Raw genomic sequence first — 28,000 nt, forward strand, 5'->3', positions numbered from 1 at the left:
GGGCTGCTGTGATCCAAGTTGCCAGGGCAATGAAAGACCTGGTGATATCAGGGGTAGTGACTCTGTGAAACGTGCAGGCCATAGTGGATGGCTTTGCTGCAATGGGATTCCCAAACGGTGGTGGGGCCATAGACGGAACCCATATCCCTATCTTGGCACCGGAGCACCAAGCCACCGAGTACATAAACCGCAAGGGGTACTTTTCAATGCTGCTGCAAGCCCTGATGGATCACAAGGGACGTTTCACCAACATCAACGTGGGATGGCCGGGAAAGGTACATGATGCTCGCGTCTTCAGGCACTCTGCTCTGTTTCGAAAGCTGGAGGAAGGGACTTTCTTCCCGGACCAGAAAGTAACCATTGGGGATGTTGAAATGCCTATCGTGATCCTTGGGGACCCAGCCTACCCCTTAATGCCCTGGCTCATGAAGCCGTACACAGGCAGCCTGGACAGGAGTCAGGACCTGTTCAACTACAGGCTGAGCAAGTGCCGAATGGTGGTGGAATGTGCATTTGGACGTTTAAAAGCGCACTGGCGCAGCTTACTGACTCGCTCAGACCTCAGCGAAAAGAATATCCCCATTGTTATTGCTGCTTGCTGTGCGCTTCACAATATCTGTGAGAGTAAGGGGGAGTTTATGGCGGGGTGGGAGGTTGAGGCAAATCGCCTGGCCGCTGATTACGCGCAGCCAGACACCAGGGCGGTTAGAGGAGCACAGCAGGGCGCAGTGCCTATCAGAGAAGCTTTGAAAACGAGTTTTGTGACTGGCCAGGCTATGGTGTGAAACTTCTGTTTGTTTCTCCTTGATGAGCCCTCCGCCCCCACCCCCACCCGGTTCACTCTACTTCCCTATAAACCAACCACCCCACCCTTCCCTCCCCACTTCAAACACCGCTTGCAGAGGCAATAAAGTCATTGTTACTTCACATTCATGCATTCTTTATTAATTCATCACACAACTCGGGGGATAATTGCCAAGGTAGCCCGGGATGGGTGGGGGAGGAGGGAAGGAAAAGGACACACTGCATTTTAAAACTTTAACTCTTATTGAAGGCCAGCCTTCTGATGCTCGGGCAATCATCTGGGGTGGAGTGACTGGGTGGCCAGAGGCCCCCCCACCGTGTTCTTGGGCGTCTGGGTGAGGAGGCTATGGAACTTGGGGAGGAGGGCTGTTGGTTACACAGGGGCTGTAGCGGCGGTCTCTGCTCCTGCTGCCTTTCCTGCAGCTCAACCATACGCTGGAGCATATCAGTTTGATGCTCCAGCAGACGGAGCATCGACTCTTGCCTTCTGTCTGCAAGCTGGCGCCACCTATCATCTTCAGCCTGCAACTTGCTCTGTTCATCCCACGATTCAGCCCGCCACCTCTCCTCTCATTCATATTGTGCCTTTCTGTCGTCTGACATTGACTGCCTCCACGCATTCTGCTGTGCTCTATCAGCGTGGGAGGACATCTGGAGCTCTGTGAACATATCGTCCCGCGTCCTCCATTTTCTCTTTCTAATGTTCACTAGCCTCTGTGAAGGAGAAACATTTGCAGCTGGTGCAGGAGAAGGGAGAGGTGGTTAAAAAAGACACATTTTAGAGAACAATGAGTACACTCTTTCACGTTAAATTTTGCTGTCCACATTACACAGCACGTACTTTCGTTACAAGGTCGCATTTTTCCTCTTATAGTGAGGGCCTGCCGGTTTCGTGTGAGAGATCACTCACGCAGTGCCAGGCAACAGATTTCGGCTTGCAGGCACAGTAAGCCACAGTCTTTTGGCTTTTTTAAACTTCTTAACATGTGGGAATGGTTTCAAACAGCAGCGCCCTCATTTCCCATATCAAGCACCCATTGGGTTGGCCATTTAAAATGGGTTTGCAATGTAAAAGGAGGGGCTGCGGTTTACGGGTTAACATGCAGCACAAACCCAACTAACCCCCCTCCCTCCCCACACACACCCAATTCTCTGGGATGATCACTTCACCCCCTCCCCCCACCGTGTGGCTAACAGCGGGGAACATTCTGTTCAGCAGAGCAGGAACGGGCACCTCTGAATGTCCCCTTAATGAAATCGCCCCATTTCAACCAGGTGACCGTGAATGATATCACTCTCCTGAGGATAACAAAGAGCGATAAGGAATGGATGTTGTCTGCATGCCAGCAAACATCGGGGCCATGCGCTACAATGCTTTGTTATGCAATGATTCCAGACTACGTGCTACTGGCCTGGCGTGGTAAAGTGTCCTACCATGGCATACGGGATAAGGCAGACCCTCTGCAGAAACCTTTTGCAAAGGCTTTGGGAGTACATGAAGGAGAGCTTTCTGGAGATGTCCCTGGAGGATTTCCGCTCCATCCCCATACACGTTAACAGACTTTTCCAGTAGCTGTACTGGCCGCGATTGCCAGGGCAAATTAATCATTAATCATTAAACACGCTTGCTTTTAAACCCTGTGTAATATTTACAAAGGTACACTCACCAGAGGTCCCCTGTGTGCCCTCAGGGCCTTGGGTGAGTTCGGGGGTTACTGGTTCCAGGTCCAGGGTGACAAACATATCCTGACTGTTGGGGAAACCGGTTTCTCCGCTTCCTTGCTGCTGTGAGCTATCTACATTACCTCCATCCTCATCTTCCTCGTACCCCGAACCCTCTTCCCTGTGTGTTTCTCCAGTGACGGAGTCATAGCACACGGTTGGGATAGTGGTGGCTGCACCCCCGAGAATGGCATGCAGCTCCATGTAGAAGTGGCAAGTTTGCGGCTCTGCCCCGGACCTTCCGTTTGCTTCTCTGGCTTTGTGGTAGGCTTGCCATAGCTCCTTAATTTTCACGCGGCACTGCTGTGCGTCCCTGTTGTGGCCTCGGCCCTTCATGGCCTTGGAGGCCTTTTCTAATATTTTGCCATTTCTTTTACTGCTACGGAGTTCAGCTAGCACTGATTCATCTCCCCATATGGCGAGCAGATCCCGTACCTCCCGTTCGGCCCATGCTGGAGCTCTTTTGCGATCCTGGGACTCCATCACGGTTACATGTGCTGATGAGCTCTGCATGGTCACCTGTGCTCTCCACGCTGGGCAAACAGGAAATTAAATTCAAACGTTCATGGGGCTTTTCCTGTCTACCTGGTCAGTGCATCTGAGTTGAGAGTGCTGTCCAGAGCGGTCACAATGAAGCACTGTGGGATAGCTCCCGGAGGCCAATAACATGGAATTCCGTCCACACTACCCCAATTCCGACCCGCTAAGGCCGATTTTATCACTAATCCCCTCATCGGAGGTCGAGTAAAGAAACGGTTTAAAGGGCCCTTTAAGTCAAAAGAAAGGGCTTCGTCGTGTGAACGTGTCCAGGCTTAATTCGATTTAACACTGCTAAAGTCGACCTAAACTCATAGTGTAGACCAGGCCTCAGTGTAGTGTTGAGTCTCTGTATCCCTGGGCAAGATGTGTTCAGACCAGATACCCTTTCAGAGCAGGCTGTGGGGTACGGTTCACATAGTCTCAGGCCACAGCGATGCTTGTAACGGCTTACTGCTGTTTTCCAAACACAGCTTGAATCCATGCCTCTGGGTTGGAAAGCATCCTGCAACTGTGTTCAGAGCCCTACAAAAAATCTACCATTCCTGCTATAGACTTCCGTGGTGCAGGGTCAAAAAACTGTTGGCACTACCAGTTCTCCCTGTCCCAGAAATCCTCCTCCCTTACCCCCCTCCTGGTTTCTTTTAGCTCCCCAGAAATGTAAGAGCTTTTGAGTGCAAAAACAGGCCAGGTTTCTGGAATTAGGCAGATGCCTGCCTGTGGAGTAGATGCAGGTGCTCTGATATTGTAGTAACAACAAGCGTTATTATCCCCTCTAAATAGATGTTACATACTAAAAAACCCTATTTTAAAACATTAGTCAGGCTGCACACTGAAACACTCATTCCAGAACCAAGGTTCTATGCAAACTTACTTCAGTTCTGCCCTTTGCAGGTAGGCCTTATGATACAGTCTGTGATTGCATGATTATGTACAGTTTTTTCCACGGGACCTCTGCCTCATGCAGTGGGCTGTTCTCAGGGAATGAGGCTATTGTTCAATATTTCTGCTTGTTCTTGACATTCAAGCTGTGGCCCCAGGTCTTATTTACTGCACACTGTTCAAACCCTGCACTGAGTAGGGAATATTAATTGCCTTGTGATCTTTTCCTTCCCACTCATCACCATGTCTCATTTTCACAAGTATTAATACCTGGCTCTTATGTAGTGTTTTTGTCAGTAGATTTCAAAGCACGTCACACTCTTTAGTTTATTTCTCCTCACAGCCCCACTGTGCTATTATCCCCATTGAACAGATGGGGAACTGAGGCACAGCAAGGCCAAGTTACATGCCTAAGGTCACATGGGAAATCTGTGGCAGAGCAGGAATTAAATGTGGGTCTCCCAAGACCTAAAGCTCTAACCACTAGACCAGGATTGCTTTGCATTTCTCTTCACTTCTCCCCTGTGAGACAGAGTGTTCTCTTCATGTTACAGATGGGGAACTGGCACAAAGAAATTAAGGCCAAAATTTGCAAACATCTCCACTAATCTTGGATGCTTGAGTGATTGCAGCACACCAAGCTTGATTATTCAGAGTACTTTTCTATGTCCCGAGCACTCTGTCGAGGGGATCCAGCTGATCCTCAGATACCCTGGGAAGTAGGAGAGGAGTATTCCCATTTTACAGATGGGGAAACTGAGAAAAACAGCAAGGTGCACAGTGAAGCAGTAGCAAAACATGCCTTAGGTCTGGTCTACACTAGGAGATTATGTCAAATTTAGCAGCGTTAACTTGAATTAACCCTGCACCCGTCCACACAACGAAGCTATTTATTTCAAGATAGAGGTCTCTTTAAATCGATTTCGGTACTCCTCCCCGACGAGAGGAGTAGCGCTAAATTCGACATGGCCATGTCGAATTAGGGTAGGTGTGGATGGAATTAGACACTAATAGCTCCGGGAGCTATCCCACAGTGCACCACTCTGTTGACGCTCTGGACAGCAGTCCGAGCTCGGATGCTCTGACCAGTCACGTAGGAAAAGCCCTGGGAAAATTTGAATTCCTTTTCCTGTCTGGCCAGTTTGAATCTCATTTCCTGTTTGGACATCGTGCTGAGCTCAGCAGCACTGGCAACGATGCAGAGGTTACCATGCAATCGCAGAATAGAAAGAGGGCCCCAGCATGGACTGATAGGGAAGTTTTGGATCTGATCGCTGTGCGGGGCGATGAGTCCATGCTTTCGGAGTTGGGATCGAAAAAATGGAATGTGAAGATCTACGAGAAGATCTCAAAAGCCATGACAGAGAGAGGATACAGCCGGGATGCAACGCAGTGCCACATGAAAATCAAGGAGCTGAGACAAGGGTACCAGAAGACCAAAGTGTCAAACGGATGCTCCGGATCCCAGCCCCAGACATGCCGTTTCTACGAGGCACTGCATTCCATTCTAGGTGCGGCCGCCACCACTACCCCACCACTGTCCGTGGACTCTGACGATGGGATATTGTCGACGGCTGCTTTCTCTGAGATTTTCGCAGACGGGGAAGATGAGGAAGGAGATGAGGAGGACGAGGCAGTCGACAGCGCTTTCAACGCTGATTTCCCTGACAGCCAGGATCTCTTCATCACCCTCACGGAGATCCCCTACCAACCCTTCCAAGGCAGTAACCTGGACCGTGAATCAGGGGAAGGATCAGTAGGTAAGTGTTTTAAACATTTATTTTGAACAGAATAGGAATGGTATCTTAACAATGGGTTTTTCATGATTAGGCGCTTTAGTTTTTAGTCCTTGCCAGTGCAGCGACTGGAAAATTCTGTCAATATGTCCGGGGATAGAGCAGAAATCCTCCTGGGACATCTCCAGGAAGCTCTCCTGGAGGTATTGTGAAAACCTTTGCATCAGATTCCTGGGGAGAGCGGCCTTATTGCGTCCTCCGTGGTAGGAAACTTTTCCGCGCCAGGCTAGCAGCAAGTACTCCGGGATCATTGCCTCACAAAGCATGGCGGCATATAGCCCTGGTGTTTGCTGGCATTCACGTAGCATGCGGTCTTTGTCTCCGAAATCTTCATCAGAGTGATATTACTCATGGTGACCTGCTTTGAATTAGGGGAATGTTAGTATTGGGACTGATTGCCTGTTCCTTTACATAACTGTAACCAGCGGTTTACAGCCACGTGGTGGAGGCGGGACAGGGACAGCATGCAGGGATCTTTCCCTGGGACAGCCACGAGGGGGGTGGGACGGGGCAGAGTTCATGCTGGCCGGATTGCCGGCAGCAGGAACTGGTCAACACTAGGACCATTGCTTGGAATGTAAAAGGAGGGCACTGCTATAAATTAAGCTTTAAGCAGCCAAAAGTCTACGGCTTACCATGTCCGCCTGCTAGCCGAATTCCGTTGTCTGGCCCCGCTTGTGTGATCTGTACAGCAAGACCCCAGGCACTCAATGGGAAGGCTGAAAATTCGACCTTGTACTGAGTGCGCATGTGATAGGTACTGTGCATGGTCTTGTTCACAGAGAAAGACTATATTCATTGTTCGCAAAACTGTATCTTTGTGAGGAATTCACTCCCTTTTTCCCATCCCACAGCTGCGAGTGTCTCCCGAGCTACCCCGGCATCTCCCTCCCAGAGGCTGGCGCAGATCAGGCGACAAAAGAAAAGGACACGGGACAAGATGTTCTCAGAACTTATGGGTTGCTCCCGAGCCGAGGCGGCGCAGCAGACCCAGTGGAGGGAGAACATGTCGCAATACCAGCGATCACACAGCGAACGGGAGGACAGGTGGCAGCAGGAAGACCAGCAGGCGACTCAAACGCTGCTTGGACTAATGAGGGAGCAAACGGACATGCTCCGGCACCTTGTAGATGTTCTGCAGGACCGGAGGCAGGAGGACAGAGCCCCGCTGCATTCTATCTCTAACCGCCCTCCCCCGCCACAAAGTCCCATCCCCCCCTCACCCAAAGTCTCAAGAAGGAGGGGCGGCAGGGGCCGTGAAAACTGTCACTCCACCCCTGCAGACTGCTCAAGAAGCAGAAGGGTCTCATTCCCAAAGATTTGATAAGTCCTTTCCTTCACTCCAAAAGCACCTCACCCAAGCCCCCGTCCCAGTTTCATCCCCTAACTGTGTAGTTGTTAATAAAAAATATGTTTCTGTTAATTACTGTTTCCGTCATGTTCTTTTAGAGGAGAGTGTATTTGAAGTGGGGAAGAGGGTTGGTAATTGGAGAGGACAGTCACCTTTACCAGGGTACAGACATGGGGGCAGGTTCAGCAGAAGGTCACACACACATTGCAGTCACTAGGCACACTGGTCAGTCTGGGAGGTGGTTTTCATGTTCTGTGTGGGGGGGGGCTATGTGAGTTTGTGGTGGGGGAGGGTGGTTACAGATCTTATGCAGCGGTCCTTAGCCTGGATGACAGAGCCACGCAGCAGGGGATCTGTAAACGCCCTCCCCTGCCACAAAGTCACATAGCCCCCACACACAGAGTCCCGAAAAGGAGGGGTGGCAGGCTCTGTTGAAACAACCAGTCCTCCACTGCGGACCGCTCTAGGAGCAGGAGCCTGTCATTCCTCGAGTTTAGAAGCGTCCTTTCCATCACTACACCCGCTCCCCACCACAGTCTGCGTCCCAGTTTCAACACTTTACCACAAAATCCTTAATAAAACGGTGTTAATGAACAAAGTTTCATTTATTTTATTTTTAAAGGTGTGTTGGAAGGGGGGGAAGGGGATTGGTAACTGGAGAGGATAGTCAACATTAACTGGGTAAAGAAATGGGGGCAGGTTCAGCTTCTGTTTAAACAAACTTAATAGTCACTTAAGAGTCTGCTCACTCTAGAACCTAGCTTTCAAAGCTTCCCAGATGCACAGTGCATCCCGCTGGGCTCTTCTAATCGCCCGGCTGTCTGGTTGGGCGTAATCAGCAGCCAGGCGATTTGCCTCAACCTCCCACCCCGCCATAAACGTCTCCCCCTTGCTCTCACAGAGATTGTGGAGCACACAGCAACCTGCAATAACAATGGGGATATTGGTTTCACTGAGATCAGAGTGAGTCAGTAAGCTTCTCCATCTCCCATTCAGACGTCCAAAAGCACACTCCACCACCATTCTGCACTTGCTCAGCCGGTAGTTGAAGAGTTCTTTTTCACTGTCCAGGGTGCCTGTATAGGGCTTCATGAGCCAGGGCATTAGCGGGTAGGCTGGGACCCCGAGGATCACTATAGGCATCTCTACATCTCCAACAGTTATTTTGTGGTCCGGGAAGTAAATACCTTCCTGCAGCCGTCTAAACAGACCAGAGTTCCTGAAAACGCGAGCATCATGAACCTTGCCCGGCCATCCGACGTTGATGTTGGTAAAACGTCCCCTATGGTCCACCAGTGCTTGCAGCACCATTGAAAAGTAGCCCTTTCGGTTAATGTACTGGCTGGCCTGGTGGTCCGGTCCCAGGATAGGGATGTGAGTTCCATCTATAGCCCCACCGCAGTTTGGGAATCCCATCACAGCGAAGCCATCTATGATCACCTGCATGTTTCCCAGGGTCACTACCTTTGAGAGCAGTAGCTCAACAACTGCATTGGCTACTTGCATCCCAGCAACCCCCACGGTAGATTTGCCCACTCCAAATTGGTTCACGACTGACCGGTAGCTGTCTGGCGTTGCAAGCTTCCAGAGGGCTATGACCACTCGCTTCTGGACAGTCAGGGCTGCTCGCATCCGGGTGTCCTTGCGCTTCAGGGCAGGGGACAGCAGCTCTCAAAGTTCCAGGAAAGTTCCCTTACGCAGCCGAAAGTTTCACAGCCACTGGGATTCATCCCAGACCTGCAGCACTATGCGGTCCCACCAGTCCAAGCGTGTTTCCCAGGCCCAGAATCGCTGTTCCACAGCATCAACATGACCCATTGCCACCATGATTTTCACGGCGTGGAGTCCCGTGCTTTGTGAGAGGTCTGTGCCCCTCTCAGACTTAATGTCCTCACCACGCTGCCGTAGCCTCCTCGCCCGATTTCTCAGCATCTGCCTCTGAAAAAGGTGGATGATAAGGTGCGAGGTGTTGACAACGACCAAACTGCAGCGATGATCGCAGCGGGCTCCATGCTCACAGTGCTGTGGCATCTGCGCTGTCAATCACCAGAAAAGTGCGCGAACTGATTGCCCGCCGGCGCTTTCACAGAGGGAGGGCGGAGGTGAGGGTTGAATGACGACAGTTACCCAAAACCATCCTCGACACATTTTTTGCCCCAGCAGGCATTGGGGGCTTGACCCAGAAATCCAATGGGCAGCGGGGACTGCAGGAATTGTGGGATAGCTGCCCACAGTGCACTGCTTCCAATGTCGACGCTTGCCCCGTTAGTGTGGACTCACAAAGTCGAATTACTGTCCTTAGTGTGGATACACACGTTCGACTTTGTAATATCGGTTCCACAAATTCGCTTTAAGTAAAATCGAACTACTCTCGTAGTGTAGACATACCCTTAGAAATCATAACCTCTTAATTCCCACCACTGCTCAGTCCACCAGGCCCCCCTCCCCTGCAGCGTCACCCTTCCCTCTTCAAAATAAAGTAACTATTTTTTTGAAACCATGCATTCTTTCTTTATTAATTAAAAAAAAAGAGAGATAATGGACAAGGTAGCCCGGGTGGGGTGCGGGAGGAGGTAAGGACAAGGCCACATTAGTTATTGTAGCCACACTAAAAATCAAACTGTTTGAATGACAGCCTGCTGTTGCTTGGGCCATCCTCTGGAGTGGAGTGACTGGGTGCCCGGAGCCTCCCCTCCCTCCCCCTGCGTTCTTTGGCATCTGGGTGAGGAGGCTATGGAACATGAGGAGGATGGTAGGCGGTTATACAGTGGATGCAGCAGGGGTCTGTGCTCTTGTTGGCTTTCCTGCAGCTCCAACAGATGCTTCATCATGTCCGTTTGCTCCCCCATTCACCTCAGCATCGCATCCTGCCTCCACTCTTCGTGCTCACTTAATTCTTTCCTGGCCTTTGCCACTGAATGCCTCCATGCATTAAGCTGTGCCCTATCAGTGTGGGAGGACTGCATGACTCAGAAAACATGTCATCGCGAGTGCGTTTTTTCGCCTTCTAATCTGCAATAACCTCAGTATGGAGATGATAGGGGGAGCATAGAAACATTCTATGCTCTACGATTCTGGAGGAGCTCCATGGTCACCTGTGCTGCTGAGTTTGCCATGCTGACCAAACAGGAAATGAAATTCAAAAGGTCCCAGGGCTTTTCCTGTGTACCTGGCTAGTGCATCGGAGTTCAAAGTGCTGTCCAGAGCGGTCACAATGGAGCAACCTGGGATAGCTCCCAGAGGCCAATACCGTAGATTTGTGTCCACACTACCCCAAATTCAACCCAGCAAGGTCGATTTTAGCGCTACTCCCCTCACTGAGGAGGAGTACAGAAGTCGATTTTAAGAGCCCTTTAAGTCGACGGAATGGGCTTGGTTGTGTGGACGCATTCATTTTAAAATCGACCTAACGCAGCTAAATTCGACCTAACCCTGTAGTGTAGACCAGGGCAGAGTGAAGTACTGCTTTATAATCCTGGACCCAAACAGTACCTTTCTGATGTTAATTGGAGCTCTCCTGCAAAAGCGCTCTCATTAAAAACCTTGCTTAACCCAGTTATAACCACAACATAAGAGTAACATAACCCTGGGTTCATGGCCTTGCTAACTCTTACTCTCCCATAACACTCTGACTCCAACATCTCACACTGGCAGCTTCAGTTTCCCAGACTCCTCTACACTTTGGCTAACTTAGGTCCCAAACCTGACTTCTACTTATTTCTTAACCTAAGCCATCCTACAGGCTACAATTGTATTGTGTAATCAATACATGGAAGGGGGCAACTTAATTTTGGCATTTCCTAACTTTTGAGTGTTTGACTTTGCAGCCTTAATAACACTGTTTTAACTGGGGAGGGGGGAGGAAGTAATTTCCTAGGTTCTTTTAAAAAGAAAGAAAACAGAAACAGCAAATTATACTATGTGCAACTCTAACAGTCACCCCTTCGATACATCAGCATCACTGTGTGAACTGTAAACTTTCAGCACTGCAGCACAGACTTGAGTTAAAAGGTAGCTGCACTAGCAATAGGCTAATATTATCCTCTGGGGACTAGCCACTAGAGGAAGACATGTAACACATTTAAACTGTGGGGTTACCTATGCATGAGTAGCACCGTTTTACAGACAGCTTAGGCAAGGACCAGTATTTGGGAGGCTCTTTCAGAGGGACAATTAGATTAAGTGGCTGATGCTTGGTTCTGCCATATTAGTGGTCTAGTTCCATTCCCAGGTCGTATAACCCATGAGGCCTTCTTCATAACAAAGGTTGTGATGGGTACAGAGTTATTAACACAAGTTAGTTGAAAAAGTGAATCTAGATCTCCTGGTTCCCAGTGCAGTGCATCTTCCCCTAGGTCAGAGGCTGTGGGAATGGGGGACAGCACCATCAAGAGGAGGATCTGTTTTGTCTGTGTCCCACCTGGAGGTTTGGCTCTGTGCATAGACTGCTGAAGTGAGGCAAGAGGGTGGAGTATGTGCCGCGTTAATAGAATCTTGAGGGGTAGTGGCAGCAAGCCAAAACCAAGCTATGCGGTATGAAACACAGATGGGCAATGGTGATTTTCAGTGGTTTACAACTCAGCCAAACCTGACTTGATTTTCATGAGGTCCTACCTTGCCCCCAGGCTATGCGCAGAGTCCTGGTGCAAATTGTGGAGTTGGCAGAGCGCTTCACAGAAAGTTCGCAGGAACTGTTTTCATGAACAGTGACAGGCAAACTAAATATAGGGGCCAGGGCTACACCCGCTGTAATGTCGTTACTTCTCTTCTTCCCCACAAGCAGGAAACCCAAAGCAAAGACATTATGGTAATATTTCAGGAGCAGCTTGCCAGGACATGTTTGCACAGTGCCAGATTTACAACTGGTTGAACTATTTGCTGTGAACAGTTTACTGAGCACATTGTCTATCAGCAGATCATGATTGTTACAAATTCGAAACAGTTTGGTTAATAGATTTCCTGAGCATGTTGGAGCCTGTGGATTGTTCACGTACAGCATGTCATGGGAGATATACTGGAGATATGCCGCAGTGTCAGTAAGAGAGCAATCTTTTGTTTCCTGGCTAGTCACATGACATGGGCCAGGGTTACAAAAGGTTAGACAGCCCTGCCACATCCATCTCCATGGACTCCAGTGGCTTCTCTTTTAACTTCCCTCTTTTCTTTTGCACGCCAAATGAAAATAAAACAAAATATTGTTATCCCAAGTGGCAAGCCAAAAATTCAGGGTCTTGTAGGTTGTTCCAGTTAGGAGGTGAGAGTCAGCAGGTATTTCTTTGATGCAAGTGTGTTTATTTACAAAGAACGTAGAAAAACTTGTTTCCCTGAACACGGGAGGAACTCAATGTGACAGGTTGGATCACAGAAACCCCTTGGAAACTGCCAGCTGATGTGCTGAGATTACCTCTGAGACCACTTTCCCTGCCAGCTTGGGACTGCCTGGTTTGAGCCAGACACGCTTGCCCACTACAAACACAGACCCAGATCTGAACCACATCCCCAAAACACTGCAGGCTTAACTGAAAACAGCTTAAGAAGTGTTTCTGTCTCCAACACTCAGTTACCCAGCTCCCAATGGGGTCCAAACCCCCCAAAAATCTGTTCTACCCTGTATAAAGCTTATACAGGGTAAACTCATAAATTGTTCACAATCTATAACACTGATAGATATTCATAACTGTCTGCACCCCCACCCCCTCGTCACCCCCAGGTATTAATACATACTCTGGGTTAATTAATAAGTAAAAAGTGATTTTATTAAATACAAAAAGTAAGATTTAAGTGGTTCCAAGTAATAACAGACAGAACAAAGTGAATTACCAAGCAAAATAAAATAAAGCATGCAAGTCTAAACCTAAGAAAGTGATTACAGATGAAATACCCACAGAGATGTTCCAATAAGTTTCTTTTACAGACTAACCTCCTTCTAGTCTGGGTCCAGCAATCACTCACACTCCTGTGGTTACTGTCCTTTGTTCCAGTTTCTTTCAGGTATCCTTTGGGGGTGGAGAGACTACCTTTTGAGCCAGCTGAAGACAAAATGGAGGGGTCTCCCAGGACTTTATATAGTTCCTTTCTTGTGGGTGGACACCCCTCCCTCCCCCTGTTTAGAAACCCAGCTACAAGATGGAGTTTTGAAGTCACATGGGCAAGTCACATGCCCATGCATGAGTCAGAACTTTACAGGTGGCAGCCATTGTTCACATGCTACCTTGAACGTCCTCAGTAGACTTCTTATGTGGATTGGAGTCTTGCAAGGTCCATTGTCCATTAAGTGTTTCTTGATTGGGCACTTAACTTGCAAATTCCTTTCTAAAGAAGATGACCAAATGCCTTACTAAGGCTACTTAAAAGTACACAGCCAATATTCATAACTTTGAATACAAAAATGATACATGCATACAAATAGGATGAATATATTCAGTAGATCATAACCTTTGCAGAGATATGTTACATGGCATATGTAGCATAAAACATATTCCAGTTATGTCATATTTACATTCATAAGCATATTTCCATAAAGCATTATGGGGTGCAACATCACACTCAACAACAGAAAACAGTTTCCTTGCTCACAGGTCCAAGCTTCTTTCCACACAGCACTTTGACCCAAAGCCATAGATGACCTGCGCCTACCGACAGTGGGGGAGCAGAGTGAGGGCAGCAGGCTTCAGCAGTGTTAGTGAGCATGCTTAATCCATGTGAGCAGCATGCTCACTACAAGCTGCAAATCTGGAAGGGGAGGCCTGGGGCCCCACAGGCTCCCCCCAATGTGTCACCTCGGCTCAAAGCCTCTCTCCAGGATTCTCCTAGGGCCATGCACCAGGCAGCCAGGCTGTGTCTGCTTGGCGTTCCTTCTGCTTCTGAGGAGTGCAAGCTTGGGCTGTGTGTCTCACACACGGAGACAAAAATCGTTCCACCAACCCAAACACTAGTCCCTGCATTTGAAACCCCTTGGCCACATGGTTCAGCTTCTTCTCAGGCTTTTTCCAGGTGCCCACATTTTGGGCGCTACTGCTGTGACTTCAGTCGAGTTCTTCTGTTTATCCTGAATGTAAGGCAAGAGTTACCCCTGACCCATAACAACAAGGTTTAACCCAACCGAGAGCAACATAAACCAAAACCCACAGACACAAACAAATAGAGCCCATGAATTTATGTCTGGCATGGAGGTCGGGGAGATAACCTGACCCTTCCGACAAAGGAGAGCCCTGTTCACTCTGTTAATGCACGTATTACTTCAAGGGCCTTCTTATCATGAAGCTGTGACTGGTTGGATCACACAAACCCCCTTGAGAATCACCAACTGATGTGTCAAGGCTACTTCTGCTTCTGCTTTCCTGACCTGGCAGCTTAGGACTCCAGCACCCTGTCTTGTTGAGCCAGACACTCCAGTCTGCTCCAACACAGACCCAGGGTCTGAACCACATGCCCCAAAACTGCAGATTTAACTGAAAGTGTTACAGAAGTGTTCCTGTCTTTAACACTCAGATGCCCAACTCTCAATGGGGTCTAAACCCCAAATAAATTCGTTTTACCTAATAATAAATTGTTCGCCCTCCATAACACTGATAGAGAGATATGCCCAGCTGTTTGCCCCCCTCCCCCAGGTATTAATACATACTCTGGGTTAATTAATAAGTAAAAAGTGATTTTATTAAATACAGAAAGTAGGATTTAAGTGGTTCCAAGTAGTAACAGACAGAACAAAGTGAATTACCAAGTAAAATAAAATAGAACCTGCAAGTCTATTTCTAAGAAAACTGAATACAGATAAAACCTCACCAGTTCCAGTAAGCTTCCTTTTACAGACTAGTCTCCTTCTAGTCTGGGTCCAGCAATCACTCACATCCCCTGTAGTTACTGTCCTTTGTTCCAGTTTCTTTCAGGTATCCTTGTGGGTGGAGAGGCTATCTCTTTAGCCAGCTGAAGACAAAATGGAGAGGTCTCCCACAGGCTTAAATAGACTTCCTCTTGTGTGGGGAGACCCCCTCCTCTCTTCTATGCAAAGTCCAGCTCCAAGATGGAGTTTTGGAGTCACATGGGCAAGTCACATGTCCATACCTGACTGAGTTTCTTACCAGCCAAGCCACATTCCTGGGAAAGCTCTGATGTGGATTGGCGTCTTCGAGTTCATTGTTGGCTTAAGTGGTTCTTGACTGGGCATTTAATTTGCACATTCCTTTCTCAATAGAAATCAAGCAAGTTCAAAGCCAATATTCCTAACTTCAAGTACAAAAATGATACATGCATACAAATAGGAGGAATGTATTCAGTAAATCATAACCTTTACATAGATATGTTACATGACATATGTAGCATAAAACATATTCCAGTTATATCATATATATATTCATAAGCATATTCCCATGAAGACTTATGGGGTACACCGTCACAGAAGCCACTTTTGGTCTCAGAACAGTTTCTTCAGCAGTGGCCTGTTCAGCCAATGACATGGATCCACCTCCTGGAGCCGGTATTTGTTGCTTCTGGTGGTTTTCACTGTTGGTAGTGATGGGTGTGACGCTGGTAAAACAAGTGCCAGCCCTGGCCAGGGCCATAGGCTTCAGCTAAGAACTGACAAACTCATAGCTGGAAACCAAACCAGCTCACCTGCATGTTAGTTTTGTTCAAAATAGGTAGTAGTCTTATAAGACTGTATTTAGTGTTTAGACTGTGAAATGCTTGTAAGTTGCTGCCTGCATTAACCTCACTTGTAATGTCTGTATTCCATGCTATAAGGAAATATGTAGATTTTGCTTTATAACTCTGAAAATGTTTGCTATGAACTTGTGAACCCAGACATGGGAATTGTCCATCCGTCTCCCACCCATCCAGAAGGACTATCAAAAATTAAGTGGGCCATTATAAGAGAAAAGTTTTGTTAATTGCCCCATCCACCCATGGAGGAGTATATGCAGAAGGCTGGAAGAGGGAAATAAAAATAGTGGACATGAAGATTTTTCATTTCTTTGCTGTTTGAACTCTTACAGGGCCAGAGACATTAAATAAAGCCAGAGATCCCCAGGACTTTCCCCTCGGTCTGCCCTGAAAGACATTTTGAATTGACAGATTCCCATATCTCTGTCATCTTTAGAAATCATAGATAGTAGTAACTCATTTGTGTGTACAGGTTTGCTTGCTTTCACCTGTAAATAACTCTTATTCCTTTTTCCTAGTTAATAAACCTTCAAATAGTTTATTACAGGTGTTGTCTTTGATGTACCAATCGATCTGAGGGTAAGTGATTGGTCTCTTGGAACTGGAAGCAACCTGAATGCAGTATGATTTTTGGTGTAAGTGACCATTTATCACTAAGTCTAGTTTGTCTGGGTGGCAAGATAGACTAGAAAAACAACAGGGAGTCCGGTGGCACCTTAAAGACTAACAGATTTATTTATTTAGGCATAAGCCTTTGAGGGCTAAAACCCATTTCATCAGATGCATGGAGTGGAAAAAACAGTAGGCAGAAGTGGGTTTTAGCCCACGAAAGCTTATGCCCAAATAAATTTGTTAGTCTCTAAGGTGCCACAAGTACTCCTCATTGTTTTTGCTGATACAGACTACCATGACTACCACTCTGAAACCTGCCCTGAGGTAGGCACTCACAGTCGTGAGCCACCGCAGACAGTGTGACAATGGGCATGTCACCTTGGTCAGCCCAAGAGAGCTGTCAGAGGCATTCTGCCTGGCCCCAAGAAACAGAGAGCCAGTATCCTCTTTCACGTGGTTTCAGTATCTTCACTAACCCTCGGGGGTTTCTATGATGTGTGGTCTGTAGCTGTTATCTTAGCAGATTGCCATCCACCTTCTGTTTTCATACATTCATAGATTAGAAAGCCAGAGGGGACCATTGTGATAATCTAGTCTGGCCTCCTGTACAAACAGGCCAGAGAATTTCCCCCAAATAATCCCTTTAGCAGATCTTTTAGAAAAACGGCCAATCTTGATTTAAAAATTTCCAGTGAAATCTAAAGTTAGCTCCTGCTTGCGAGGGTGGTAACCATGTAGCACTCCTACCATATTACTTCTCCTGCTCTAGTTTCCTCTCATACAGCTCTTTTGTTACTACTTCAGAATTAATGTTAATTGGCTCAAGATGCTTTTTAGATGCTGCACTCTGGGTCCTGATCCTTCTTCCATAAGCCTCTGAACTAGTAACCCTGTGATATTCTAACACAACTAAAGATGCATCTCTTCACCGACCAGGGCTTTCTAAATTCCAGTACTCTGCTATTTGTACTGACTGGACTGCTGACCCTTTGACTGTATGTAGTAAGGGCTTGAACTGATATATTAAAGAGAATGGACAAAATGAGCCACATATGGGTTGTGGGTCATTATCCATTATTAACACAGCTGGAATCCCACAATGAGCAAACTGTCATTTGCAATGTATTATGCCACTGCAGTGAAATTGACTTCGATTTCTCTCTGGCACGCTTTATGCTGATTGCTGTATCTGTTATACTTAGCAGTGTTTTGGAAGGAGGTTTGATATGCAGAAAACAAACTGAGTCAGGGAAGGTTCTATTAAAATCAGACCCAGAGCTGTGGCTGACTTCAACATGCAAAAACCGAGATACAGCGACCAAGCAGATGCTGTGCAAATCATTACTGGATCAAGCTCTGTGAAGAGATGCAGACAACCTCAGACACAGGAAACCTCAAAGTCATGTATGATGGCCTGAAGAAAGCTCTAGGTCCCACTGCCAACAAGGTTGCCCCTCTCAAATCACACAGCGGTGAAATCATTACAGATAAAAGCAAGCAGTTGTCTTGTTGGGTTGAACACTATTCAGAGCTATATGCATAAGAAAGAAACATCACGAGCGAATCACTGGACCAAATACTAACTCTACAGATCATGCCAGAGCTAGATGTGGAGCCCACTGTAGAAGAGCTAAGCAAGGCCATTGATTTGCTATCAAGTGGCAAGGCTCCTGGAAAAGATGGCATCCCAGCGGAAATCCTCAAGTGCAGGAAAGACAGCCAACTACCATATCTTCATCAGCTGCTACTTAAATGCTGGAAAGAGTGTTAGGTAACCACAAGAGTTGTGCAATGCAAACATCATCACTGTATAAAAATAAAGGTGAAAAGGGCAACTGCAACAACTAAAGTGGTATCTCGCTACTAAGAGTAGCAGGAAAAGCTTTTGCAAAAGTCATCTTAGTGTGACTACTATAGCTGGCGAATCGTGTCTACCCTGAATGACAGTGCGGATTCAGGGCTGGAAGATCAACTATAGACATGATATTTTCTCTGCGTCAACTCCAAGAAAAATGCAGAGAGCAAAACCGAACATTGTACATCGCTTTTGTTGACCTATCCAAAGCATTTGATACAGTCAGCAGAGCAGGTCTATTTGAAATACTAGAAAAGATAGGATGTCCACCAACCTTGTTAAGTCTTATACGTTCATTCCATAACAACATGAGAATAACTGTACAGGTTGATGGGTCCACTTCGGACAGCTTTGAGATGAAAAGCGGAATGAAGCAAGGATGTGTTCTTTCCCCTACACTTTTTGGAATCTTCTTCTCTGTACTCAGGGCCGGTGCAACCTATTAGGTGACCTAGGTGGTCGCCTAGGGCGCTAGCATTTGGGGAGCGGCATTTTCTTCAGTGGCGACCATGGCAGCCGGATCTTCAGCCACCCCAGTTGTCATCGGCATTTAGGCGGAGGGAGCTGGGGCAGGGGGGGCGTGGGGAAGGCTGCCTGCAGCAAGTAAGGGAGGGGCGGCACGCAGGGGAACTCCCCACCCCAGCTCACCTCTGCTCTGCCTCCTCCCCTGAGCACACCGTCCCGCTCTGCTTCTCTCCCTCCCAGGCTTGCGGCGCCAAACAGCTGATTGGCGCCACAAGCCTGGGAGATGGGAGAAGTGGAGCAGCGACAGCGTGCTCGAGGAGGAGGCGGAGCAGAGGTGAGCTGGGATGGGGAGCTGCCGCACGGCTCCCCGGGCAGGGTGGGGAGCTGCTGTGGGGGAGGCGCCTCAGGGCGCGGTGGGGAGCTGCCACAGGGGGGGCGCCTCAGGGCGGGGCAGGGAGCTACCGCAGGGCTCCGGGAGGAGGGAGGGCGCAAGGTGGAAGTTTCACCTAGGGCACGAAACATCCTTGCACCGGCCCTGTCTGTACTCCTGAACTGCGCATTTAAGGACATGAAAGATGGAGTGTATCTCCACACAAGATCAGATGGGAAACTCTTCAATCTGTCCCGATTTAAGTCAAAAACCAAAGTCAAAAAGGTGCTAATCAGGGAACTTCTGTTAGCTGATGATGCTGCCCACATAGCCCACAATGAAGATCTATTACAAGAATTCATGGACCGCCTTTCAAGTTCCTGTCAGGCATTTGCTCTCACCATCAGCATCAAGAAAACGGTTGTATTAGGACAGAGGGTTCCACGAGATCATAAGAACGGCCATACTGGGTCAGACCAAAGATCCATCTAGCCCAGCATCCTGTCTTCCGATAGTGGCCAGTGCCTGGTGCCCCAGAGGGAATGAACAGAACAGGTAATCATCAAGTGATCCATCCCCTGTCGCCCATTCCCAGCTTCTGGCAAACAGAGGCTAGGGACACCAATCCTTCAATCACCTTAAATACAAACCAGCTAGAAGTAGTCCAAAAGTTCAGCTATTTAGGTTCTACAGTGACCACCAACCTCTCACTGGATGAAGAACTAAATGTTCTCATTAGAAAGGCTGCCTTTAGCAGACTAAATAAAAGAGCATGGAACAACTCAAAGCTTACCATCAAGGCCAAAATGCTAGTGTACCAAGCTTGCATCCTCAGCACTCTCATGTATGGTGTGGAAACATGGGCAACTTATGCTCATCAGGAGAAAAGGCTGAACAGTTTCCACCTATGTTGTTTACACTGCATACTCAACACCAAATGGCAAGATAAAGTCACCAACGCAGAGGTTCTTCAAAGGGCAAATTTACTAACTATGACAGCCCTGCTCAAGCAAAGAAGACTGAGCTGGCTGGGCCATCTGAGTAGGTTGAAAGCCGGATGCATACCCAAGGACATGCTACACGGGGAGCTATCAGAGGGAACAAGAACAACAGGATGTCCCAAACTTCGCTATGAAGATTCATGCAAGCGAGATATGAAGGAATTCGGAATTGATCCTGACCAATGGGAAATCTTGGTAAGTGATCGTAACAAGTGGTGCCATCATCTCCATCAGAGTATCAAAGTCCATGACAAGAGCTGGTTCCTACAGCTTGAAGAGAAAAGAGCCCGTAGGAAGCAAGCAGCTCCCAACCAAGATATATACATTTGCAATAACTGCCAAAGTTCATGCAAATCTTGGATTGGCCTATTCAGTCACCTGAGACATTGCAAACCATCTATATCATAGGCTGCAATTCCTACCGTCTCTCGCAGATGAAAGGATGCCAACAACATATACCTAGCAGTGTTTTGGAAGGAGGTTTGATATGCAGAAAACAAACTGAGTCAGGGAAGCTTCTGTTAAAATCAAACCCCCAGAGCTGTGGCTGGCTGATTAAGGTTATCTCTGACTAGTGTTCCATGACATTACTCTGCAGTATTTTCTGTCTCCTGTCCTGTGGCAGCAGCCTGAAGGATGCAGTGAATGTGACGGCCTGGATATGCTGCTCCAGGCAGTCGAACATTTTTTTGCAAGGTTGCTTGGTATAAAGCTCCTGAAAAGAACACGACCCAAACTGAGTGAAGGGAAACCAGCTCTATTTTTCAAAATAACATTTGTTCTGGATTCAATGTGCCGCATGTGTAATCAGTGTAATAAATCCTATTAGGCACATGCCATTGGACAGGGGCATATTAATTAAGCTAAGAGGACTAGTGGAGAAGTAGCGTAACTAAAATTGTAATGACTTACAGGCCACTGATATCACCTGCACTATCTGCTCTGGTTTATTTAAGATGTTGTGAATATCCCTATAACAGTTTCCAGAAAGTGTCAGTGTAAGGAGAACATAGTAAACTTCAGGAATAGTGTCAGCCTAGTTATTCACTAGGAATTAATTAGCTGATGAATTTAACCTTTGTGTATCTGTCAGCAGATCATCTGAAAGCCCAATTTGCTCTTTGTGAATCTATCGGGTTATTCACAAGTATTCATCAAATAGGTTGGGCTGAACAATTTTCAGCCAGTGGTATAGCTGTAAAATGATCAATTCTACTAGTATCTATATGTGTGGTGGATGACTGGTAAACTAAGTCACGTGGTTTTGTTTCTACTCCTCAATACAAGAGCTGAAACTTTTAAAACAGAAAAATAAAGAATAGCAAATACACCTCTACCCTGATATAACGCTGTCCTTGGAATCCAAAAAATCTTACTGCGTTATAGGTGAAACCGCATTATATCGAACTTGCTTTGATCCGCCGGAGCGTGCAGCCCCGCCCCCCCGGAGCGCTAGTTTACTGCGTTATATCCGAATTTGTGTTATATCGGGTCGCGTTATATCGGGGTAGAGGTGTAGTGAATCTCTGGGATCATGTAAATGCACAAAGGACAACTGTTTCCCAAATGCTCAGGTGAACAAACCCCAGTTGTGCAAATGCGGGCAAATACCAATTAATGAAAGGCATGACGCAAGATGGCACCAAATAGCCGTTCAGAATTGGAACAAATGTTTGTGAACACTGTTTTTGGAACATTTGACCCAGTTCTAGTCAAGAAAGAAACATAATGGATGCTTCATATGAGTAATTACATACAAAAACACTACGTTAAAAGAAAGTTAAGGTTGCAAAGTCAAGCACTCAAGGTTGCCAGAATTAAGGTTCCTTGGGCAACCTTAAGTTGGCCTCTTTGGGCGTATGTATTCATTATGATAGTCGTTAATTACATGATCACAAATTATTTTTTCCATAGGACTCCTGCCTCTCAGAAGGTGCAACTAGAGGGTCCTGGTCAGCTCCTGCAACCCCACGTTGAAGCCTGCTCAGTGCTGACGGACTCTTCAGAGAATTTAAATGCCAAATTCTATCAAGTCTTTACTGAGCATGTGCAAACTAAGATTTTTTTTCAAAGCTTTATAACTTGGTCAAATTTGAACAATTTTCCTGGGAACGCCCCAGGATGATCTCCTCACCCTGCCAAATTTCAGGTTTCTGCCTCAAAGCACGGAAACTCTCGAGTTTTTTTATGTGGGCAAAACAATGTATTTTTCCTTCAACCTCGTTCTGAGAAATGGCTGAACTATTTTAGCTGAAACTTTCCAGAAAAGTTCAGCCTGAAGCAGACACCCAGTATGGAAAATTTCAGCCTGGATAGTTGAAACGTGGCAACGTTATAAGCAACTGAAAACAGGTTCTTATAATGGGAAGAGTCAGGCAACTCGAGGCATTGCTGCAAATTCCACCTATAATACTGCATTCATGTATTTAAATATAAAGCTGAACAGAAATAGCAGTTTAATTAATTGAGTTAATTTGCTGGCCAGGGTAGCTGAGGTTTGATAGCCATGTTTATAGCATATTGCAGCATAGTATAGAGTAGTTAGGTGCAGGGTAAAGCTTCAGCCACTCCACACTGCTTAACTGTATTGTCTGTTACTCCAGTCACGACCCATCCCACTCCACACCCAGCTCTGATGATTCACTCAGTCCTGACCTTCAGTACCTTCTGCTAGTCCAATATTGGGCCACCACATAACTCTACTGCTGTATCGTAGACTTGACCTGTAGCATCCCCTGATCTTCTAGTTCTGGGCTATGGGCTTGTCTACGCTGGCAAGTTTTGTCGCCCAAAACTGCCTTTTGGTGACAAAACTGCAAGAGCATACACACTACAATGGGACTTTTGTCCCGAAAAACACTCCGCCCAGGATCATGATGTGGGTTACTGTGTTGTGCGGTGGTTTTGTGGCGTGCAAGAATGTGCTATGACACGTTGTGCCCTGTGTAGCAGTTTTGTGCTGTACTGCAGTTTTATGTGCTGTGTTGCAGTGTGGTTACGCTGTGTTGCAATGTATTTTATTGTTTTTTAGTGTTTATGTTTTGCAATTATGCAGTGTTCTGTGCAGCAGTCTGAGTTGTGTGTTTTGTGGCATTCAGTTGTGTTGTGCACTATATTGCAGAACGGTTTGTGGGGTGTTGTGCTGCAGTACTCTGTAGTGACTTGCAGTGTTGTGTGCTGTGTTGCAGTGTGGTTCGGGTTGTGTTGCAGTAAGGGTTGTGTTGTGATGTTGGGTGTTGCAGTGAAGGTGGTGTTGTGGTGTCACAGTGAGGGCAGGGTTGCAGTGAGGGTTATGTTGTGGTGTTACAGTGAGGGCGGATTTGAAGTGAGGGATTTGTTGTGCTGTTGGTTGTTGCAGTGAGGATGGTGGTGTGTGTTACAGTGAGGGTTGTGTTGTGGTGTTGAGTGTTGCAGTGAGAGTGGTGTGCGTTACAGTGAGGGTGGTATTTTAGTGCTGGGTGTTGCAGTGAGGGTGGCATTGTGAGTTGCCCTGCACCGTGCTCTTCACACCTCTCGGCTGGAGTCTGGAAAGAGACCCCCTGCGCATCCGAACACACGTTAGCTCTAGACGGTGCTAGTGCGCATGCGCTCCATGTCCCATCCCATGGTCGGGACTAGGTTTCCCAGCGGCCCCCGGGCGGGCAGGCGCTGCCTCTCGCTCCTCCCGGCCCGGCAGTGCGGCCGGGGCCCGGCGGGTGGCGCTGTGGGGAGGCCCCTGCGCCGCTCCGTACAAAGCGCTGGAGGAGGGGGGTGCTTCTTCCTGTTTGTCTCCGTCCGATCCGAGGCCGAGCGGCAGGAGCGGCCATGGCGGCGGCGGCGGCGGGTCCGGGGCCCGGCGGGGGCGGCCGGCGCGGAGCCCGCAGGGGGGCGGCCAACATCCTGGCCCAGCTCCGGCACGGGCAGCTGAGCGGCCGGGGCCTGACCCGGGGGGCGCAGGTACTGCGGGCCGGGCCGGGCCGGGTCGGGCGGGGGGCCGCGCTGGCGGGCTGAGGAGGCCGCGGGTCCCCGCACGGGGCGGGCCCAGTCGGACTGGGTGGCGGCGGAGAGTCCGCACCAGGGGCAGGCCGGGGGGAACCGCCTCGGGCGGAGGGGCAGGCCCGCCGCTGGAGACCTGTCAGAGGGGCTGTGGCTCGCTCAGCTCGTGCGGTCCGGGGCGGGAACCAGCCGAGCCCTCCTGCCTCGAGCTTCCCCAGTTGCCTGCCCTTGGCCTGGCGCAAGGGCCAGCCTTGGAGGCCTGTTCCGGAGCAGCCGCTCGGCACGGCACCGACGCTTCCTTCTCCCGCTCCCAGCGCGGGGTCATGGCTCTGGCCTTGGCTGGCTCCTCTGTTTGGCCTCGAGCCTTCGCACCTTCTGTGAAGGTGGAGATCGCAAAATCTAGCCTGGGCTGGGAGGTGACTTGGTTTTGCTCCCCGGTTTTCTGTGCAGCAGAAGTGAAGGTCTCTGATTCTCCTGCTGGATGCAGGATTCAAATTCGCCATCGCCAGGACTGTAGGTTTTTAAATTCTCTCCTGGGTACTTTACATCTGCCCACTTGGAAGACTCTTGCCTGGCTGGGAGGCCTCTGGTTCCCTCTTTGCTGGACTCTTCAGTGTATAGAGAGATAAGGTGGGTAAAGAAGAGCTCTGTGGAAGCTTGAAAGCTTGTCTCACCAACAGAAGTTGATCAAATAAAAAATATGATCTGCCCCACCTTGTCTCTCTAATATGCTGGGACCAGCTTGGCTACCACAGCAGTGTATATCTTCAGCATATAGGTTGTCTGGAGGGCCTTACCGCAGCTGCTCTAGTGGTTCTAGTGGTGGAAACTAGAGGAAAAGTCAAAAGTGCTGAGCAACAAAACTGTAACTAATATCAGAAGGGTAGCTGTGTTAGTCTTTATCAACAAAAACGAGGAGTCCAGTAAAAAGAAGAACAGGAGTACTTGTGGCACCTTAGAGACTAACAAATTTATTAGAGCATAAGCTTTCGTGGACTACAGCCCACTTCTTCGGATGCATATAGAATGGAACATATAATGAGGAGATATATATACACACATACAGAGAGCATAAACAGGTGGGAGTTGTCTTACCAACTCTGAGAGGCCAATTAATTAAGAGAAAAAAAACTTTTGAAGTGATAATCAAGCTAGCCGAGTACAGACAGTGTGATAAGAAGTGTGAGTCCAGTGGCACCTTAAAAACTAACATATTTATTTGAGTATAAGCTTTTGTGGCTAAAAAACCCATTTCTTCAGAGGCATGGCGACATCTGCATCTCCATACATCTGAAGAAGTGGGTTTTTTAACTCTCAAAAGCTTATGCCCAAATAAACGTTAGTCTTTAAGGTGCCACTGGATGCCTCGTTGTTTTTGTGAAAACTGTAGCTGAGTTCTTATGTGGTGGCAGCAACTGAAGAAGCGACCCTCAGTGCCCCCAAACTCTCAACCACTTTTCTAATTAGTTCTTTGGCCTTCCAGGGACTAGGTTTTTTTCCCCTGTTTGCTTTCTGGGTCCATCTAGCATTGCAAGCCAGCAGCACTACAAACCTCAGCATCACCTGTAGTGAGGGGAATGAACTTATTTTTTGTGACTTGCTTTCCCTTTCCCTGCCACCAGGGTATTTGTGTAAAAGAACTGGAGGAGAAGGGCAAATTTTCCCACAACATAGAAATGCTGTTCTGCATTTTGATTGGAGGTGGGGATGGGTAGCTCTCTGCTCTGAAGAGAAATGAAGCCCTGCATGGAATTTTGATTTAATATGTTAAGCGCATTATTGATTCAGTTGGCACACGTGACCTGTTGACTTTAGTTCTGAGAAGAACTCTGGTTCTGCACCTATTGAGTAGGAGGCCCGTTTGTGTGTTCTGTTAAAATAACACTGATCTTGACACTTTGAAATCACTGTTGGTCTCATGGACTATTGAGAACGAAGTCTGTTTCTTGACTGGTTCTTTGCTTACTCTGTGTGTTCTGTTTTGGAAAGCAGTGCATGGGTGCTGGGCTGCGAGCTGCTATTAATATAAAGAAAGTAGCATTTATTTTGGAGGAAAATATGAAGAATTATATGGACTTTGCAGACTGAGAACTTGTTTATACTATTCTGGCAAGCTCTTCCTCCTCCTCCTCCTCCTCCTCCTCTTCCCCCAAAGTAGAAATACCAGCAAAAAAAAGTTCACCATTTTGACTGAGCCTTGGTTAATGAGACATGTCCTCTACACTTAACTTTTTTGCTATTTCTCTTTTGCTGGATTGGAGGGGATTGGGACAAGAGATAACTTCAGTGGAAACGAGTATTTGTGTTTAAGCACTTTTGGCCTGTCCAGGATATTGTCCAATCTGAGCAAAATGACTTTTCACCAGTTTTTGCTTTTCTTTATATTTTGTTAACATATTAATTTAACTTTGACACGGCTTCTTTAAAGTGAGTTTTTATTTCCACAGATGGTTTCATATCTAATACATTCACGGTCTGAGTCCTGCCTTGTGCTGTGTTCACCCAGCTAATCTCATGTTATACAGATTTAAGTAAATGATCAGGTGTGCATGTAATAAAAGAATGTACAGCAAGGTGTTCTGTCACTTTAGATATCTGTACACCTTCACTTTAGTCCCTCTCTCTGCACGTAGCTGAGAAGTGCAGATGACTGCGTTAGTGCATTTTTTTGTTGTCAATGCTTGTATTAAATGTGTGTGTGAGACTAGACCTGTGCAATTACCCACAATACTTGGTCAGAACCTTTCTGCTAGCTGCATCACTCCTTTTATAAAGTGGGCTGTAGTCCACGAAAGTTTATGCTCTAATAAATTTGTTAGTCTCTAAAGTGCCACAAGTACTCCTGTTCTTTTCACTTTCTAAAATGCTTTCAGCGTGACTTGGCTGCATTGAGAGGCTTAAAGCTGAAGGCTGAGAGCTCCCAGTGCTTAAGTGCCACAAGAACACTTCATTAAATTACTTGGATTGAGGGAGCAATTTAATTGCCTGACAGGTTATGAACTGTATAACTGGCACAGGATTAGAACTTAACTATGGCATTAAAAAATAATTTTAGTGGTGCAGTGTTAAATGCCTGTGTATACTTGCTGGAACTGGGAGATAGTCAAGCAAGTGTCATAATCTCATAACCTGGCATGTAGTTCTTTTGTATTGTGGCAAATGTTATTGAGGCTCTTTTAAACTCATGGGTTTTCATTTATTGTGTGAAAGACTTCACCAAACAGTTGAGTTCACCAAACGGGGCAGAGGGAGGGGAGAATCACTGTTTTAATATACCATCTGTGTTTAGCTTGAGTTTCTCCTCTGTCTCTGTGGGAAGTCCATGTGTAAAGCAGTTGGGTGTGACTCCTGTTCTGCTTGTTTGGACACTTATTTACTGCTTATAAAAACAATCTTTAGGTGCCTTTTAATCAGTTAAAATTCCACGTTATCAAAGTATTATAAATATTTCCCAATATACGAATTCATTTAGTTCTTTAAGCCCTCATCTGAGCAGGCTTCTCAACTATCCTTCCCTCCCCTCCCCAGAGCCTCAACTCCTCCACTCCTAGATGCCTGAGAGAAATGGTTGGCTTTGCAGGTATATGGAAGGCTAACTGAGCTGGGCTCTGGCAACCCAAGGGCAGAAGATGAATTTTAAAGTCAAGGATAATGGCACAGGGGACATTCTTTCCTGTTCATAGCAGAGAAGCTCAATGTCAACTGCCTCCACTGACTGTGGGTGAGGCAGTACAGCAAGGGGATAGGCAGTCTCTCAGGACCTGGTTACCTAAACCACGTAGAGCTATATAGGCCAAAACCAACACCTCCAATTCCATCTAGACACTGAGAGGCAGTCAGTAACCTTCCTTGAGCATCTCATATTTGCTCTCAACATGAAGCTCTAATTAGTAAATGGATTCCTGTATTCAGCACTAGCTTCAGTTTCTGGGCAATCTCAAGATCCAGCCCCCCATAAGAAACAATATA

The 28,000-nt window shown here is 47.4% G+C and overlaps 1 protein-coding gene across 1 annotated transcript in view; it reads left to right on the forward strand.

The window, feature by feature from the left end:
- Window positions 1-23,845: 23,845 nt before the first annotated feature.
- The window catches only part of TRPC4AP (transient receptor potential cation channel subfamily C member 4 associated protein), a gene marked incomplete in the record, with an annotated part of 81,072 nt that continues 76,917 nt past the window's right edge, over window positions 23,846-28,000 (forward strand). The window contains 1 exon segment of the mRNA XM_034786632.1: window positions 23,846-23,992. Within this exon segment, the coding sequence (XP_034642523.1) occupies window positions 23,861-23,992 (132 nt within the window).

The sequence above is a fragment of the Trachemys scripta genome, chromosome 12 (genome assembly GCF_013100865.1).
Source record: "Trachemys scripta elegans isolate TJP31775 chromosome 12, CAS_Tse_1.0, whole genome shotgun sequence".
In the NCBI taxonomy this organism is placed as follows: domain Eukaryota; kingdom Metazoa; phylum Chordata; order Testudines; family Emydidae; genus Trachemys; species Trachemys scripta.